General features: G+C 46.1%; 2 protein-coding genes across 6 annotated transcripts in view; one reads left to right on the top strand and one right to left on the bottom strand.

Moving 5' to 3' along the window:
- The first annotated feature begins 4218 nt into the window (after positions 1-4218).
- On the top strand, positions 4219-6518 carry LOC135509582 (ATP-sensitive inward rectifier potassium channel 11-like). The gene has a single exon (XM_064930355.1). The coding sequence runs from the start codon at positions 4531-4533 to the stop codon at positions 5695-5697; it is 1167 nt and encodes a 388-aa protein (XP_064786427.1). The 5' UTR covers positions 4219-4530; the 3' UTR covers positions 5698-6518.
- Positions 6519-6601: 83 nt separating this feature from the next.
- The window catches only part of LOC135509584 (MOB kinase activator 2-like), a 96512-nt gene continuing 82847 nt past the window's right edge, over positions 6602-20266 (bottom strand). For all 5 annotated transcript variants that reach the window (XM_064930361.1, XM_064930358.1, XM_064930357.1 and 2 more), the window contains exons 2-5: positions 15072-15232; positions 13536-13629; positions 8703-8827; positions 6602-8419 (exon numbers count right to left, since the gene is read on the bottom strand). In XM_064930361.1, coding sequence (XP_064786433.1) covers positions 8106-8419; positions 8703-8827; positions 13536-13629; positions 15072-15232 — 694 coding nt within the window. In that variant the 3' untranslated portion in view covers positions 6602-8105. The remainder of the gene's footprint in view (positions 8420-8702; positions 8828-13535; positions 13630-15071; positions 15233-20266) is intronic.

Here is a 20266-nt window from a genome sequence, read left to right as displayed (position 1 = left end):
CAAAAACCACCAAGTGCTATGATGAAACTGGCTCTCATGAGGACCACCACAGGAAAGGAAGTCCCAGAGTTACCTCTGCTGCAGAGGATAAGTTCATTAGTGTTACCAGCCTCAGAAATTGAGAGTCCTGTGTGGCTCAGTCGGTAGAGCATGGCGCTTGCAACGCCAAGCGTCGTGGGTTCGATTCCCGCTGGGGCCACCCATATGTAAAAGTAGTGGCCCCAGCCAACTTGTAAGTCGCTTTGGACAAAAGCGTCTGCTAAATGGGATATATTATTATATTAAATTGCAGCCCAAATAAATGCTTCACAGAGTTCAAGTAACAGACACATCTCAACATCAATTGTTCAGAGGAGACTGCGTGAATCAGGCCTTTGTGGTCGAATTGTTGCAAAGAAACCACTATGAAAGGACACCAATAATAAGAAGAGACTTGCTTGGGCTAAGAAACACGAGCAATGGACATTAGACTGGTGGAAATCTGTTCTTTGGTCTGATGAGTCCAAATTTGAGATTTTTGGTTCCAACTGCCGTGTCTTTGTGAGATGCAGAGTAGGTGAACGAATGATCTCCGTATGTGTTGTTCCCACTGTGAAGCATGTGATGTTGATGGGTTGCTTTGCTGGTGACACTGTCAGTGATTGATTTAGAATGCCAACAGCATGGCTACCACAGCATTCTGCAGCGATACGCCATCCCATCTGGTTTGCGCTGAGTGGGACTATCATTTGTTTTTCAAAAGGACAATGACCCAACACACCTCCAGGCTGTGTAAGAACTATTTGACCAAGAAGGAGAGTGATGGAGTGCTGCATCAGTTGACCTGGCCTCCACAATCACCCAACCTCAATCCAATTGAGATGGTTTGGGATGAGTTGGACTGAAAGAGTGGAGGAAAAGCATCCAACAAGTGCTCAGCATATGTTGGAACACCTTCAAGACTGTTGGAAAAGTATTCCAGGTGAAGCTGGTTGAGAGAATGCCAAGTGTGCAAATCAGTTATCAAGGCAAAGGGTGGCTACTTTAACATTGATGTCTTCATTATTATTCTACAATGTAGAAAATAGTAAAAATAAACAAAATCCCTTGAATGAGTAGGTGTCCAAACTTTTGACTGGTATATACTGAACATAAATATAAACGTAACATGTGAAGTGTTGGTCCCATGTTTCATGAGCTGAAATAAAATATCCCAGAAATGTTCCATATGCACAATAGCTTATTTCTCTCAAATGTTGTGCAGGGTTTACATCCCTGTTCGTGAGAATTTCTCATTCGCCAAGATAATCCATCCACCTGACAGTTGTGGCATATCAAGAAGCTGATTAAATGGCACGGGCATTACGCAGGTGCACCTTGTGCTGGTGACAATAAAAGGCCATTCTAAAATGTGCAGTTTTGTCACAAAATACAAAAATGCTAGTTTTAAGGGAGTATAAAATTGGCATGCTGACTGCAGGAACGTCTACTAGAGCTGTTGTCAGAAAATTGAATGTCAATTTCTGACAGCTGATGAAACTGTGGGTTTGCAAAAACCGAAGTTTTTCTGCACCTACTGTCAGAAACTGTCTCAAAGAAGCTCATCTGTGTGCTCTTTGTCCTCACCAGGGTCTTGACCTGAATGCAGTTTGGTGTCGTAACCGACTGCAGTGGGCAAATGCTCACCTTTGATGGCCACTGGCCTGCTTGAGAAGTGTAGTCTTCACAGATGAATCCCAGTTTCAACTGTACCGGGCAGATGGCAGACAAGCGTGTAGGGCGTCATGTGGGTGAGCGGTTTGCTGATGTCAACATTGTGAACAGAGTGCCCCATGGTGGCAATGGCGTTATGATATGTGTAGGCATAAGCTATGGACAACGAACACAATTGCATTTTATCTATGGTAATTTGAATGCACAGAGATGCTGTGACAAGATCCTGAGGCCCATTGTCGTGCCATTCCTCTGCCGCAATCACCTCATGTTTCAGAATGACAATGCACGGCCCCATGTCTCAAGGATCTGTACATAATTCCTGGAAGCTGAAAATGTCCCAGTTGTTCCATGGACTGCATACTCACCAGGCATGTTACCCATTGAGCATGTTTGGGATGCTCTGGATCGACGTATACACCAGCATGTTACAGTTCTCGCCAATATCCAGCAACTTTGCACAGCCATTGAAGAGGAGAGGGAAAACTTTCCACAGGCCACAAACAGCCTGTTCAACTTTATGCGAAGGAGATTTGTCGGTCTGCATGAAGCAAGTGGTGGTCACACCACACCAGATACTGACTGGTTTTCTGATCCATGCCCCTACTTTCCTTTTTAAAGGTATACTATATCTACACAAAAGTCAAATTAGTGGATTAATCCCTTCAAATTAGTGGATTCAGCTATTTCAGCCACACCGTCGCTGACAGGTGTATAAAATCTAGCACACAGCCATGCAATCTCCATAGGCCAAAATTGGCATTAGAACGGACTTACTGAAGAGCTCAGTGACTTTCAACGTGGCACCGTCATAGGATGCCACCTTTCCATTAAGTCAGCTCTTGAAATTTCTGCCCTGCTAGAGCTGCCCCAGTCAAATGTAGGTGCTGTTATTATGAAGTGGAAACGTCCAGAAGCAAAAACAGCTCAGCCACAATGTGGTAGGCCACCCAAGCTCACAGAACGAGGCTGAAGAGTGCTGAGCATGTAAAAATCGTCCTTCCTCGGTTATATTGCTCACGACCGAGTTCCAAACTGCCTCTGGAAGCAACGTCAGCACAAGAACTGTTCGTCAGGAGCTTCATGAAATGTGTTTCCATGGCCGAGCTGGTGCACACAAGCCTAAGATCACCATGCGCAATGCCAAGCGTCAGCTGGAATGATGTAAAGCTTGCCACCATTGGACTCTGGATCAGTGGAAACGTGTTTTCCGGACTAATGAATCCAGTTATCGTTTTAAGATAAAACTATACTAAATATAATCATGTCACCAAATGATTGATTAAAACACACTATTTTGCAAAAAAGGTTTACAGCAATCTCAACAACACTCTGTAGGGTAGCACCATGGTGTAGCCAGAGGACAGCTAGCTTCCGTCCTCCTCTGGGTACATGGACTACAATACAAAACCTAGGAGGCTCATGGTTCTCACCCCCTTCCATACTTACACATTAATTATGACAACTTCCAGAAGACGTCCTATCAGAGCTCTTGCAGCATGACTGACATGTTCTCCACCCAATCAAAGGATCAGAGAATTAATCTAGTACTGAAAGCATAAACTACAGCTAGCTAGCACTGCAGTGCATACAATGTGGTGAGCTGACTCAAAGAGAAAGACAGTAGTTGGAACAGTTTTGAACAAATTAATTTCTTCCAAAATGGAGAAGCAAGAGAGAAATTGTCATTATTGTTTTTTAAACTTTCAGTTTTACTTACTTAGCTAGCAAATGCAGCTAGCTAGTTTAGCCTACTGAAAACCCCTGCACAAACAGATGATATGTTAGCTAGCTGGCTATGACTTTCCAACACAACACTGGAACTCTTCCAAGTCAAGGTAAGCTTTAGCTTTGTTTAGTGTAGTACTACAAAAACCAGACCCCTTGCGATAGGGTTCCCTAATGTAAACTGGATCTCTTTCCTCCATTGGAAAAGGAAAGTCTGTCCCACTGTAGCTACTCCATGTTTTTTTAGGAAGCTATGGTTGGTAAAGCAGGACAACTAAAAAGCTTCCTGTTTGAAGTTTGCTCTGCCCCCCGCTGTGATGTCACACCAATGAAGTGATGTGACTTTGATCATGTGGTTTCTCTGCACGGGTTTATTTAGTAACAATAGTTTTGACTTCCTGTCGTCAGACCAATAAATAAACGCGTCAGGATTAAACTGACCCAGTTTATTTGATTTGCCCCTATGTAACAACGTTCCAGAAATAAACTATTGGAGTTAATAAACAATTGAACTAAATTAAATTATCCCTAGAGGGAAATGCCACCAGCATAATCCAGGCATTGAGATAATGCCTCATATTAGCCTAAAGATGGTATAATGTGTAAAGAAAGAACGGTTTGTTCTGCCTAAACGCAAACCTGCCTGCCTCGTCCAAACGATGGACCGGGGGTAGTTTTATCACCACTGCTGTTGCGGGTTATCTACCATTTTATCGTAGGAATGAACATTAATCGCGGGACAAGCGCGCCAGACCAGTGCGTCAATTGCGACGGTTGGCTACTATCGTGTTGCTGTTGCGTGACTGACAGCGGCAGCTGAATGCAGAATATTCTCATGGGACCTGGGCGGCTATGGTGGTGCGCCTGCCTGATCTGGAACGGGGCAATGTGAAGAGCTCACATACTTTTAGAAACTAGATGACAGAGCAACACTCTTCCTCTGGCAGCTGCGGTCATTCGGGATGAGAACTGTCACGAGCGGTCGCTTTCTGTTAGGGGACGCACATGAGAAGAGGAAATTAGCCTATAGATTTTAATCAAGAGGAGGTAGCTAATCTGCTTAATCATTGGCAAGTGGTCCCGCGGTGAATAGTAGGCTATGGGATCACTATGTTGTCCCGAAAAGGACTGGTCCCGGACGACTACTTGCTGACCCGCTTGGCTGAGGATGTCCAGCAGCCTAAATTCAAGGGGAAAGCGCGGAAGGCTCGGTTCGTTGCCAAAAATGGAATTTGTAATGTGGCCCACACGAACATTCGCGAACAAGGACGGTTCCTACAGGATGTTTTCACCACTTTAGTGGATCTAAAATGGCTTCACACACTTATAATTTTCACCATGTCGTTTCTATGCAGCTGGCTGCTGTTTGCGATGGCGTGGTGGCTCATTGCCTTTGCACACGGCGACCTGGATCAAAAAGGTGACGACTTTGTCCCTTGCGTAACGGACATCCACTCCTTCTCCTCCGCTTTCCTTTTCTCCATAGAGGTGCAGGTGACCATCGGGTTCGGTGGACGCATGGTCACAGAAGAATGCTTGTCCGCAATAGTGGTCCTCATCATTCAGAACATCGTGGGCTTGCTGATTAACGCCATCATGCTGGGGTGTATATTTATGAAAACGGCCCAGGCGAACCGTCGCGCCGAGACGCTGATCTTCAGCAAGCACGCTGTCATTTCCATCCGAAATAACAGGCTCTGCTTTATGATCCGTTTAGGGGACCTGAGGAAGAGCATGATAATCAGCGCCACTGTGCGGATGCAGGTGGTAAGGCGTAGCACCACTCCGGAGGGCGAGGTGGTCCCCCTGGACCAGATAGACATTCACATGGACAACCCCGTGGGGACCAACGGTATTTTCCTGGTGGCCCCTCTTATCATATGTCACATTATCAACAAAGACAGCCCGCTCTATGAGCTGTCACCAGCGGACTTACAAAAGAATGACATCGAGGTGATAGTGGTGCTGGAGGGAGTGGTGGAGACCACGGGGATAACCACCCAGGCCCGGACATCCTACCTGTCCGAGGAGATACTGTGGGGGCAACGCTTTGTGCCCACTATAACCGAGGAAGAGGGCACGTACGCGGTAGACTACTCCAAATTCGGTAACGCGATTAGAGTACCGACACCCAGCTGCAGTGCCAAGAAACTGGATGAGGATGGAGGCATCGCCAGGTTTAAGCTGCACGAGCACTCCACCCCGCGGCCGTCGGTGAGAAGGCGGCAACTCTCACTGCGCATCAAGCGTCAACGCACCATCAGCCCACTAGCCTAAATACACAACTTTAATAAAAGGAGTGGATAGTGCCAATGCATTTTGTATATGAAATTGAGATTTTTATTACCAATATAATTTTCATGGATATTTTTGTAAGGTTACAGAAATGCTGTTTATAATGTCCAATGATGTTCTGATTATGGGCACTGGGACCCTCAAGGTGTGCATGCATGTTCTAGCCCAGCACACACCTTCAACCAAGGACTATATGTTTAAATTAATCCAGTGTTGGGCTAGAACAAAACCCTGCACACCCTGTGGGTATTAAGTCAGGACCAGGATTAAGTATGGTAGCCTAATAGCCATGTGCCCCTACATACTGCAATGTTAAATGTACTATATTACCTGAAAGCGTTAGGTGATTTTAGGGGCCTGAACATCCTGCCGTTCTATCAATCCCAGAACATGCACGTAATAAATACCTTATACTCAGGGTGCTCAATGCAAACATATGAATGATGGAACGCAGTTGGATAGATGTGTAACATTATACAAAGCTATGCAATTATCCAGTTTGAAGGCACAGGCCAGCGTGTGTGTGTGTGTGTGTAGTAGACTGGTGCCCAACACTCCTCCCGGACAACTGGGCTCCTTGCAGGCTTTTCATCTGACCCTGCATGAAAACAATAGCAGACACTGTGGCCCTCAAGGACTTGACCAGTGCGGATCTACATAATGATGCTCTTGTATGGTAAAAACATATAGTCTTATGCAAAGCTTGACATGGAAATAAAGGAATGCCTGTTGACATGTACTGTACAGTATGTGTGTGTTTGCGTTGATGATATGCAGAGAACTTCCTTGAAAAGTGACCTGTTTTCCTTGCGAAGTTACTATGCATGCCACACATCTACCTAGTCATCATCATCATCACGTTGACAGAAGACAACATGAGACCGAGCGGCATTTGTCTTTTATTCGATTATTATCCGCAGAGTTTAAAATATTAAATTGCTTTTAACTTAGTTAATTAAAATACATAAAAATGAAAGCCAGAACTGAACCACCCTGCAAAAAAAAATATATATAAATAAACTATAAACCCAAATCCTCCTTGATACAGAGGCTATGTCTGACGGATTCAGCTTGCCACTCTCTGTACAGTGAAGTTGAAGCAGACTGTGCATTTGTCTATACATGTGTAAGGATGCCATTATTTTTCATGAACTAGTTTCATCTTTGATAATAATAATAAAATAAAAAAAGTACATTTGAAAGGGAAAATAAAAACCAAAAGGGGCTGGGGGGGGTATCGTCAAGAGACTGTGGGGCTTGATCCACAATACAGAACAGCAAACAGACCAACCCCACACGTATCCTCTATCCTCCCTTCTCTTTGGGGCGTGCAGACATAACCAATGTCTTTGTCCTTCTCCTGTGCTGCTGCCGCTGTACCATACCCACAGCAAACAGCTCTGTTCCCTGGGGAAGAGGTCTCCACTCTCCACCACCCTCCCCTGTACTCAAATAATGGGAACCCGTTTGTCTTGTTGTAACATGTCTGGTCAGATTAAATATCTAATATACAATCTTCTCTCTCCCTGCTTGTGTGGCAGTGCCACCCTGTCTATACTGCCCTCTATGGGTGGCCGCTGGGATGGAGCTGTTAAAAAGTACATCAGGTGATGACCTGACTAGAGTAATACAAGAATGACAACTGTAATATTTAAGGGACTGAGAGAAGTTGTGGACAGAGAGAATGAGAAAAATAGAATACTTCTCTCTGGCAGCAGTGACTTGTGTTCTCTCAGGTCCTGAGTAGGGAAGCACTTGAATCATCCCAAGATTAACAACCCAAACAGTGATTGGCTAGTATTGCCCACCAGGCAGTTACATGGCGGCTCCCTATAGGCCAGCGTAGTGACCGTTCCCCTTCAATCCTCCCACCACTAAGGGGGAGCAAAGAGCCAACGCGATAAAGAGTCGCCTTTCCTCCACACACTAACAACACTGTACAAATAGTATGTTCAAGCAAAGCAGAGCCACCATCCTGAACTATACTTTAGGCAGAGGACAGAGGGAGGAAAGAGCAAAACAAACTCACTGTCCTCAAATGAGAAAAATAAAAAACAAAATATAATAAAAGTCAAATAAAACATTACACATAGTTTGTTCCTCGGTTAAATTGCAGAGCAGATGGGAGGGATTTGCCCCTGGGAGGAACATGCCAACGCCAATTCCTGTTGGCATGACAACACCCCCCTACCCCCACCCCCAAAAAAAACCTCCCCCCCTGGATCCTTCCGGCTGGCTGGCGTCATAGCGAAATATAAGGGTAGTGGAAGGTCTCCAGGTCCTGCTGCTGAAGCCAGAGGCCTAGGAAGGGGACCAGGCATTCTGTTTCCACATCTCTCCTCTATCTTTACCACCTCCTTCCCGGGGCTGCTTCTCGTGGCGACCCCTGCTCATCTCTCCGTCACATGGTTGTGTGAGGAGGGGGAAGGGGCCGAGGTGGGGGAGGAAGGGGCGGCAGGTGCTGGGGGCGCGGGAGCGCAGAGGATTTCGGACAGGTCGTCCATGATACAGGTCTCCTTGGGGTCGACCAGGTTGAATTCCCTTATGAAAACAATGAAATGTGCGTACAGAGTGTTCAAGTGGCCCTGTAGATCCAGAGCGACTGTCTCCTTAAAGTGCGCCCAGAAGAGGTGAGCAAGGACGTGGAACAGATACCGGCAGATCTTCTTTACCAAAGACTCAAACGCGTTGGGGAACTCCTTGCCTGCACGGAGAGACAAGAGGAGAGCAAGTTTAGAAATCATTTGGTGCTAGCATTACCATTCTGATGTAAAAAAAAAAGAAGCTATTATCACATTGCCAAGACAGCTATGAAGTGCCAAAAATACAAACATTCAACACATTACTTCATTGAAGACAGTAGAGGGCAGCAGTGGCACAGTTCAAAGTCCAGCTTCAGTTTGATGTCAGAGAACCAGGGAGAGGCTGCAGTGCTGCAGACTGACCACTGCGTGGCGCTGCAGGCGTGGACCAGAGCTTAAACTCACCGTATTTCGTAGGAAAGATGTCGTCGTCTGTGACCAGCTTCTGCACCAGACTCATGACGAAGTCGACGTACTGAGGTGCAGTGCACTTTGTCTTCTTCCCCCTCTCGTCATACCAGTAGTATATTCTGGACACAAACAAGACAGTTGGTCATTTTTCTACTCCATTACCTCCATATAAATAATAATAATAGCCCTTGAGCAGCCGCTTTTATCCACAGTGACTTACTGACTGCAAACACTCTCCGTATGGGTGGCCCCAGGAAATAAACACGTGTGCTTTGAAATGTACGAGATTGAGGCTATTATTAATTCGCCTAGTATGTTATCGCTGACAAGTCATCTGATCTTGAAAAGGAACAACCCGATAGGTTCAAATCACTACTATATATATATATATATATATATATAAAGAATGTGCACCAGGCGAGGCAGCTTCCTTACACTGCATGGTGTGCTTTTCCAGAAACTAAAAAAACAGCTGCATCAATTCCCATCATGCTGAAAGATGAACACAAAAACCCCTATGTGAAAGCCTACACATTCACAGCATTTCCTCATCTCCAAACAAGACCGTGGACAGTCAAAAAAAAAATCATAGTTTTTCATGAAATTGGATGATATTTGGATGAAACCAGATCAAAGTATGAAAAATGACTGTTGCTCCTACATTGATAAAGTTTGATCATATCGGTCCCCTCCCCCTGTTAAAAACTTGGATTCAGGAGGTGGAATTACTAAAGGGGATAGGATGTGACTGTTCGGGACCTTTCACCCAACGTGTTGAATGACTGAACTGTGTGGTGTGTGTGTGTGTGTGTGTGGACCTGCCAGACAGACCTCCAGCCCAGTGAGGAAGCAGCCAACCCCACCACCTTCTAACATAGACATGCTTGCATATTTCCATTCCAGTGGTCTTAACGAACCCCCCTGCCCGTTTCCTGTCCAGATCGGGATGAATTCCCTGCAGTCCCAGAGTAACGCAACACTGACCCCCCCCCAGTCATGTATTAGCAAGGTCAAGTTGCAAGTCAGTGAAGTCACCAAACAAAAAGATAGCATGGCTAGCATGGACACACGCTGGAGCTAGCCGGCTACGCGAGCTAAAAGGGGTCATATACTGCACAACACATCGGCATGACCAGGCGCCACAAAGAAGAGAACTCACAGGGAAGGCCCATCTAGGAGCGAGCAAGGACGAAGCTAGCACGGCTAAAGCAACAGGGAAACAGAGCTAACAGTAGTATAGCCATTAGCTGATAGGCTGTCAAAACTAGAGGGGTTACGGATCCCGCGCAGGCTCCAAATGAGCAGAGATGCAGAGATGGCATGGTCTGTGGGATTTACCGATGTCAAGCTACAAACAAGGCAAATGGCAAATAGCATGTAAATGAAAAAGGGTTTGACTGAAACCCAAAGCAAGCAAGAAGCTGTAGCAGTAGAGGTGAGTGAACGAGCAGAATCCCATGAGCACAAGACGTTGAAAAGACGTCCTTTTGGGGGGGGGGTGAAAAGTTCAACCAGCTGTCCAAACGGGGACGGTTGGGTTAACAATAGCAGCATGGCGTGGTCTCGGTCTGGCGGGCAGACGTTACAGATCCTGAGGAATGTAGAGCGTTCAGATAACTGACCCTGCAGGAGGGCCCTACTGACCACAAGACAAGCACCAGGCCAGGCCCCACACTGAGAAGAGTACACCACTAAACACGGACCATATACACAGACAACCTTACAAAGACTGGCAAACATGCCAAAAAAGACAGACGTCATCAGCCCACAAGGAAAAAAAACACCCACACACCAACACACCCATTCACCCACCCACATAAAATGGGCACAAGACTATCAAGTGGGCCTGTTCCCATAGCGCATGGAAAGTTTTTCTCCTAAAATAGCACATTTTACAGTGCCTGGGGTAGGGGGACTGTGACTTTGTGTTGTGGGGTGGGTGAGTGCCAGCCAGGGAGGCAGGAAAAGGGCGGGGTGCCGTTACTGTGGCACACCATTAGACTGACGGGCTGCACGTCTCCACAGCTGTTACAGCCTACTACAATCCTCCTTAGAAACACTGGGAGAATTCGGGTTAATGGGGTTTGCGTATTGGAATATTTAGGGCTGTCCCCTTAAAAAAATTATATATATATATATATATATTCTTATTCTTTCGACCAATCAATCAGTCAACATTTTAAAACGTGTATTTTTCCATATACAGTGCATTCGAAAAGTATTCAGACCGCTTAACTTTTCCCACATTGTTACATAACAGACTTATGAGAAAAATAAATATTCAATTTTAGAATAAATCTACACACAATACCCTATAATGACAAAGCAAACACGGGTTGTTCGAAATAAATGTTTTTTCCATAACTATTCAGACCCGTTGTTATGAGACTCAAAATTGAGCATCCTGTTTCCATTGATAACCTTGATGTTTCTACAACTTGATTGGAGTCCACCTGTTGATTGGACCTGATTTCAATTGATTGGACCTGATTTGGAAAGGCACACACGTCTATATAAGGTCCCATAGTTAACAGTGCATGTCAGAGCAAAAACTAAGCCATGAGGTCGAAATAATTGTCCGTAGAGCTCTGGGACAGGATTGTGTCGAGGCACAGATCTGGGGAAGGGTACCAAAACATTTCTGCAGCATTCAAGTTCCCCAAGAACACAGTGGCCTCCGTCACTCTTAAATTGAATAAGTTTGGAACCACCAATGGTCTTACTAGAGCTGGCTGCCAGGCAAAACTGAGCAATTGAGGGAAAAGGGCGTTGGTCAGGGAGGTGACCAAGAACCTGATGGTCACTGACAGAGCTCCAGTGTTCCTCTGTGGAGATGGGAGAACAGCATCATACTGGGGGGATGTTTTTCAGCGAGGGAAAGATCGAGGGAAAGATGAACAGAGCAAAGTACAGAGAGATCCTTGATGGAAACCTGGTCCTGAGTGCTCTGGACCTCAGACTGGGGTGTGAAGGTTCACCTTCCAACAGGACAATAACCCCAGGCACACAGCCATGACAACGCAGGAGTGGCTTTGGGACAAGCCTCTGAATGCCCTTGAGTGGCCCACTCCGAGCCCAGACTTGAACCCGATCAAAACGCCTGTGCAGCGACGCTCCCCATCCAACCTGTCAGAGCTTGAGAGGATCTGCAAAGAAGAATGAGAGAAGCTCCCCCAAATACAGGTGTTCCAAGCTTGTAGCTTCATACCCATGAAGAGTCAAGGCTGTAATCGTTGCTAAAGAGGTCTCAACAAATTACTGAGTAAAGGGTCTGAATAGTAATGTAAGTCTGATATTTCAGTTTGCAAACATTTCTAAAAAACATTTTTTGCTCTGTCATTATGGGGTATTGTGTGTACATTGATGAGGGGGGGGGGGACAAGACGGTGCACTGCATATGGACGATTTAACAGTTAGGATTATAGACTAACTAAGTTTGTGTACACAAAAATCGACATAAAAACAAAAGTTTTTTTTTTTGTGGGGGCTATTTCTCAGCCATCCTCACGCACTGTTGCACCTACAACTACAACACTAATCTAGTGAGCACCATTGGGAGTTCTGCCAAAGCAAGATATTTGATTGGTTTGACGTGTTGCAAGGCATCACTGAATTACACCGGGTCTCCGCCCCTATTTGGCTATTTTCTTCTGCCATGAACTTCCCCAGGCTTCCCCGTTCTCGACGAGGCTACCTGACAACAAATCTGTCACAGGCCTGTCATTCCTCAACGGCTTCTCCATTGTTTGCTTTCTCTCTACCACTTTCATTTTTCACCGTGTGTGTGTGTGTGTGTGCCCGCATGCGTGCAAACACACATTTGTAGTGTGGTTTAGCCTAAATGTGGGGGATCTGGTTTTTCCAGCCGTAAGCACACACAGGCGAGGAGGGCCTCTTTCCAAAGACAAGGGCTCCACACATGAAAACAGCACCCCGCCCTGACAGGGCCAACTCGTTGGGTGAATACTTAGTCGACCTCCTCCCCTCTCTTCGACAGGGATGAATAGGCCTCCATGTTATGACTGTCTTTGACTCCGACTACTGTAGGTGTAGACTGTCTTTGTATGGGGGGGGGGATAGACAAACTGTAGCTGTAGATAGGTATTTGTACAGAGTAAAGGCATTCCTTTATGAACAGCTATGGCTGAAGGTGATTTTTTTAAATTTAATTTAAGACTCTGTTTGGTGACTTCTGAGCTAAAGCCATCAGGGGATGGATGCATGGTATAGTGAGGACTCATGTCATGGCGCCCATGGAAAGTCCTACATATTCAACTGGATTTTCTGAGAGACCAGAACTATTAGCTAGACAGGCCCCTCCAGTTTACTTGGCGGTGGAACACAAACAAAAATGGTCACATTTCAATCAGCTTCTCAGAACCATTCGATCTTGGACCTCCATCTAGGAACTCTGTGCTCTAAGAACAGAGACCTCACTATGCACCAGTCCAGCTAGGAACGCCAGGCACCTCAGAAAGGCTCATGCGATTTGAGAACGCTCACAGTGAAATCTACATTCCGACAGTCTCTCACTAGTATTAGATAGCTCCACAGCCCTCCACTTTACAGAACAGACAGAGGGGGAGAGACAGAGCGAGAGAGAGCGCGAGAGAGAAGGAAGAGAAGGAAGACTACAAAATGGAAAGTCAGGGGTAACCGAGCGCAGCACTGCAGTCAGAAAGCTCTGCTGCTATCAAGACATGGGTCTGTATAATGGGATGCGAGACTTCTGATAAATAACCCAATGGTAGGCCAGAGCACTGATGAATAAACCAATGGTAGGCCAGAGCACTGATGAATAAACCAATGGTTGGGGGGGTGACTTACGTGTTACAGGCGGTCATGGCTTGACAGGTGTCCCCTGTGCAGAACTCGGAGATGGTGCTGTACTGCAGGTTTATAAGATTGAAGAAGGTCGTAGCTGAAGGGAGAGAAGAGGAATATTATCATGTATAATATCATTATCACACTCCACAATGAGCCTGCTCCAGATCTAGCCTTGGTTAAGTAGCCGACACGCATCAAATTCATTCAAATAGAGCCCCCGCTATGTTCATCTGTACAGACAACATTCCCATCAGTACCGTACATGTTCAGTCCCAGGTATTAAGTAGACAGACACAGACCGGACTTTGGAGGTGCTGTTGGCTCCATTCATAACCAGCATTTTAGCCCCAAGGTAACTTCTTCGTACGTTCCTCATGCTTCTTCTTCGCCACGTTCGTTTGTTGCCAACCTTGCGTAGCATAGAACGATACGGACAGGGGTCGGGCCTTGTTGCGCAACTCCCTCATTTCACGTCAAAAAACAAAAAGACACGCATCTCCCTCTGGGAGCACCTGACAGGTTGCTCAGTCTCCAAAACAAGCCCTGAGAGAAACAAAATAACCCCTGTGAAGTCCCCCACACGCAACGCCTGACGAAACAACCCACAACCGAGAACGCAGGGTGTTACAGGGCTTCACAAACCCATAGAGACGATGCCTAAACTATCAATATAGTTTATTGTATAGTGGAGAAGGCAATGTATAAGAACAGGCAGTGGATTGTCAATAGTCTGGATGGAATATTCTGCTGTCTCAGCCTGCAGGGCATTACAGGGGTTCAGACACTTCCGGAGGAAACGTCTAAGACGGAGATGCCTGGAACCCCACAGTTAACATTGTTCTTATCGAGCCATTGTATGTGGGCAATTTCATTTTTTCCCCCATTTTACCGTGAAAAAATCGGAGTATGTCAAACTAAAACCGATGATTGCAAAGTTAAACAAATGCTATAACTCTTTGTACAAGGACTATAGCGAAGAATTTCCACAGAACATTTGACAAAAACTACATTGACTCGAAGAACAGTTCAGATGCAAAGTTTGGTAACAGAATCGAGGCCCAAACTGCACAAACCGTCTCATACCATAACCTGTTCTGCACCGTTCTTCCAAGTAAATGTGTTCTTTTGTTGTAAAAGTTTCAGTGGAAATCGCTAAGTAGTCATTGTGCATATAGTTATATGGTTTGTTTAACTTTGCAAAATCATTGTTTTTTTGTTTGACATACATTTTAAAGTACAAAATCGGTCTGTCACTGTTACCTTGGAATTGCCCATAACGTAAGAAGCTGCACCTGGAGATAAATGTCTTAAGGATTTAGCTGCAGTGCAGTGCCTTTACTGAACGCACGTTCAAAGAGAAGACGCACTCTGGTACGGCAGGAATCCAGATGCCTAAATACTGGAGGAAACCTTCAAGTAATTCTGTCAAGTGTTTCGCTTCTCTGAAAACTATGTTGCCGTTTCTGGAAAGATGAGAGGGAGGCTTCAACACGACCCCCAAAATATGTTCTCTCAGCGTGTACGCTGCTGACTCACTGTTGCTGGCGAGCCATTCGTTGAGGTCTATCTCCCTGGGCAGCATCACCAGCTCTTTCAGGTCGAAGTCGACCACCCGTACTTTCGTGAACTCCGCCTCCAGATACTGCTTCTTCTCTTCCGCTGGCGGCTTCTTCCCATTGGGCTTCGTCTTAGACTTCCTGTAGGGGAGAGGAAGGGGGTGGGCAGGTTAGAGCGAGGCACCAAGACAGTCACAGGCGACAGAGGGGCAATTTAACTCAGTTTGACAAATTAAAAAAGGTAGATACCATATCTAGCTCGTAGCCATTACATTACAGAGGGTTGTTTCGTACGCATTAAATTCACTTCAACGGAGAGTGGAACTGAGCCGTATCACACTGGCCTGAGTGTGTTATGTGAACCGCCTTTAGCAGACAACCTTGTTTCACACTCGCACACAGGTCAGTGCACAGGGTCGCAGTGTCTCTCCCGCCGTGGGGTTTTGAGCCCGCTAAAAAGGACCAGGCACCCAGCATCTGTACAGAGGGAATTCTGTTCCTGTGCCTGACCCCTGGCCTCCCGTAAGGGCCAGTTACCACACAGCTAGCCCGCCCGCAGCGCCTTGTACTTACAGCGCTACTTTTAGCACGAGTCTGTCATATCACACCATCACTACACTTCCAGGGCCGTAACTCTCCGCCTTCCCTCACCCAAACAGCGAGTCGTCGAGACTAGCCTATTTCAGACAAAAGCAGGGCCTGGGGACACAGCAGACCTGGCTCGATTTACGCAACAGCGATTACGGCACTATTTTCTTGGGGATTTCACAGAGCTTTAACCTCGACTGAGTTTCAGCGGCCCACTTTAGAAGGCGACCGGCGTTCTAACGGCTCAATTCCTCGCTCCCTCCTTTTTAATCATCTCCCTCCCTCCACATCTTCATTTAATTCCTTCCCTCACTCTCCCTCTCTCTTCGGGCTGTCTTATTACAGTGTTTGGGTTTGTTTGAGGACAGGGAGTTCCACTTTACTCCCTGAATTTATTGTGCCCCTGTTGACCCTCGTTTAAACTACCCCACCCCCCTCCTTCCCCCAGCTCTCTCCACACCCTCTGTTTAAACACAATGTGCCCACCCTCCGTGTGCTCTTGGCTCTAGCCTTTCCTTCCCACTCCCAGATCCTGATTCCCGGACAACTGACACCAGTCCAGAATCAGGAGAGAAAAAAATAAAAATTGGAGCGGCCATAAAACACTCCAGTCTTTTCAGCGGGAGCCGTGCAGAGGGAAGCCAACGCTCAAGACGACTGCTAGTTGGCTTTCCAAAGAGGGAGAAAACAGAGGCTGCCCACAGGCCTAATCAAGTACTTTCAGAAAGAGAAAAAAAAGACTGAGAAAAAAAAGAGTGTGGACATTACTCCCTCACATATCCATGGAAATGACTAAAACAGATTTACAAAACATGACAGACCTCTGTGAGACCCGGAGCTTCTTGGACTGAGGAACACTGCTCAAAAAACCCTTAACTTTTTAGTCCCCCAAAGCATACCTCTAGCTTTTCCCTTCCACACACAGACATGCATTTAAAAACAATGTTTTTAAGACAGAGGAAAGTACCGTACCTACTATGTCTATAAACGTTCACTGACAACTTCTCCTGTTTGAGGACATTTAAGACCACCCTCCACTGTCTGACTCGAGTGTCATGAGGACTAGACGGCTGTAGATCTGAAAGGTGAAAAGACACACGGACCTCAGCAGACCGGGCTGGTCTCTGGTCAGCGTTACTACTGGATCAGGATGGCGTGTCCAGCTGGTCATGCAACGAGAGGGAGGGGAGCTACAGCAAGCTGCAAGACTTCCAGAGAGGAGGGGAGCGATAGACAAAAAGGGGGATAAGAAGATGGAGACTAAAGGTCCGACAGAGCCAACAGCTGTGAGATCCAGTGTCAGTCAGCCAGCCAGCCGACGGTTCCAGTTTTGACCTCAACATCACCCTGCATTACAGCCTAACCCCACTTCCTGTTATAGATCGATAGCGCCACGTCTACTCAAGAAAAGAGCTCACCTATCATTTAAAATGAGAATGCTTTTGAAACCAGAACTTCCAGGACCCTGCAAGGAACATAAAAATCAGAGCTGAGGTGGTGTTTGGTTATTGAATTAAAAACAGGAATTAGGACCCCTACACTGGCTCACTGGGCATTCATCACAGATTTGTGTGTGTTCAGTCTCGTCCGTGTTCTTTCCTCGGGAAATCATCCTGAGACTTCAAACCGCCATGCGTGCAACGACCTTGACAAAAACAGACACAGAAAACACACGGCACACTTGAAGAACCCATTACTGTGGGCTAGAATAGGTACCTAAACGCTATAATTTGAGTCACAGGCTTCAAAGCTCTCCCATAAGCAGTGTCTTCGGACCGCCGGCTGGTGAGCGTGACTACATAGTCTGTGGCATGCATGGTTTCCTCCTAGTACCAGGCGGTGTCAACTTCCTGTCCAGAGACGTGCGTCTGGCCCTGGCCTCGGGTCTGGTCTAGCCTGGCAAGGAGTAATACAATGCCTTTTATGGCAAAGACTCTGCCTGGGAGAACTTTACCACGAGCAGCCATGGCCTGTGTGTGTGTGTGTGTGTGTGTGTGTGTGTGTGTGTCAGGGGAGCGGTGCTGGCAAAAAGGAAGTTTTCTTTATCCTAAAATAAAGTAATGAATCCAGAAAATACCTCAGAGGCATGGTATGGAAAATGACGAAATTAGGGAGGAGACACAGGATATGGCTCAGTGAAACATTTTTTTTTTTTTAAGAACGAGCACAATGGTTTTCTGGGGGACTTATGGAAGCCGTTGAAAACGTGTGTACTCTGATAATATCTGTAGATGAAGCCTTAATGGCTGGCGATAAGCTGTTTCACATGACAGGACATGTGGATACATGGATCACATACACCTGTCTCACTGCTCCTTATGGGGGGGGGTAGTAGTAGAGATAAGAAAAGAGAGCGGAGGAACGATTGAGATGGTAAGATGGGAAGAGCGAGAGAGAGTAATCACAAATGTATAATAGTGGAGAAAGGAAACGGGGTGGGAAAGATGAGATTAGATAAGAGAACAGGCAGAGGGCACAGAAAGATGAAGAGAAAGGGCAGAGCCAGATGAAAGGGGTTGGAGAGGGGAGTGCAGGGCCTGAGGCGCTTGACGGGACGGGTGAGCGGGGGGATAGGAGAGACAGGTCTACATTAAAAGAAGTAAAGAAGGAAAAGGGTAAGAGAAAGAATAAATGAGGGATAAAATACGTCAAACATGACATTCTCTCGCCTCAGAACTTGTGTGGATCGTTTTGTTTCTGGAATGGACCATCCAGTGCCTGTGAGCACCACTCTTCAAGTGGAGAAAGTCCATATAGACTATCAACAATCGAAACGGTGTGCTCACAGAGGTTTTCAGAGTGCCAACCATGTCGGTGAAGTGAGCGCAGTTCCCCAATCCTCCTTATCGGGAGTCAACTCGTTTGGCCTAGAAGAAATCAGTTGTGTGACGACTGAAAGCTGACTGTGCAGCGTTCAGGACTACAATAGGAGCCCGCTAAGGAGAGGCGGCCTTCGGCAGGTACAACACGAGACAGGCTTGTTACTGTTCCACCCCAAACAGTCTGCTTCCAATTAATAACCTCACGTTACACAAATATGCAGAGGAATTAGCCCGAAAGGCATTCGACTAAAAGCGCTACCAAAAAAAAGGCTGCATGCATTACGCTAACAGTGGTTTATTTTCTAAGCAACCGTTGAGTCGAACCACTTGGCGACTTTGTACGCATCTACCACTAGGCCTGTGCTTTTCATATATTTGACTAGGCAGGTCAGTTCTAAACAAATTCTTATTTTCAATGACGGCCTAGGAACAGTGGGTTAAACTGCCTTGTTCAGAACGACAGATTTTTACCCTGTCAGCTCGGAGATTTGATGTTGCAACCTTTCGGTTACAAGTCCAACTCTCGAACAACTAGGCTACCTGCCACCCCCATGCTTAGTTATCACCTCAACGGGGGAAACGGGCTAATTCCACCTACACTGACGCACATACTGCTACTTTAAAAGACTTGGAAGCAAAAACAGCTCTGGTTTTTAATAGCGCATTATCGCTAACTGTAGCCATGTATTGACTTTCCCCCCTCAGCCAGAAGAGCCTGCCTGCCGAGCGCAACAACTCTTGCTTAAAATTGGCTGGGTGAACTGTGGAGGCATCTAATGATTTGCAGATGGAAGTGGTTAATGCAATCTGTGACAGGGAATAGCTTTCAGCATCCATCCAACGCGGTTACCGTAAACAAGATGGCTTCTAGCACACACGCGAGCGCAGATCTATGAACAGCTTACACTCCCCACAAGCTTAAACAGAAGGAATTAACACATGGACCCCACAATGATTTGGGGAGAAGAATGTGTACTATTAAAGTTGAGCCAGACAGCGTGAGCAGTCGTCGTCCCCCCCCCTTTTCTCTGAAGGGTAGTTATGATGGATTTTCGAAGCACCGGCCGACCATGCTTCCTGTATCTCTGGTATGGGGGGGAGTTTCACACCAGAGAAACATGCTTTTCTCACCACCTGGTTTTCATTCGATAATGTAATGTAATACCAGCCGAACAGCGGTGGGGTAAAACCACCCTACAGTATCTACAGTGAGGGTAGAGGAGGGGGAGACAAGACGACAACCGATAAAGAACAGATGTCTGGATGATGTTCTTGTACTTTGTTGACCAAAAAAAATATCTGAAACCACAGCCCTAGAAACAAACCGAAAAAGTCAGTTAGAGGCCAAAAAGAAAATCAATAGAAAGTCAATAGGTAGTTAGTAACAGATACGATTAAGCATCCCTGAAAGATTAATTTTGTTGAAATATAATTTGATCTGAGAAATTAAGCAAATTGATTGCACCCAAATGTTTAGTTATAGGATTCAGGTAATAGTCAACAAATATACTACCAACATTCGATTTGGACCAAACTTCTTCCTACCAATGAGTAAGACATCCCAAACATGGTCTCAAGCCACCCCCCCCCCCAACCGCCAGTATACAGAATCAGTTCTATGTTTGACAAGTAGAAAGAAGTTGAGGCTTGAAGTATTGCTTTTCCATACTATGTAAAGGATTCCCTGTGAAGAATCTGGTGTCCAGAGTGGCCAGACGGAAGCCACGCCTCAGCAAAAGGCACATGACAGCCCGCTTGGAGTTTG

This window comes from Oncorhynchus masou, chromosome 22 (genome assembly GCF_036934945.1).
Source record: "Oncorhynchus masou masou isolate Uvic2021 chromosome 22, UVic_Omas_1.1, whole genome shotgun sequence".
Classification (NCBI taxonomy): Eukaryota; Metazoa; Chordata; class Actinopteri; order Salmoniformes; family Salmonidae; genus Oncorhynchus; species Oncorhynchus masou.
Note: the sequence above shows the minus strand (reverse complement) of the source record. Positions and strands in the feature narration are given on the sequence as shown.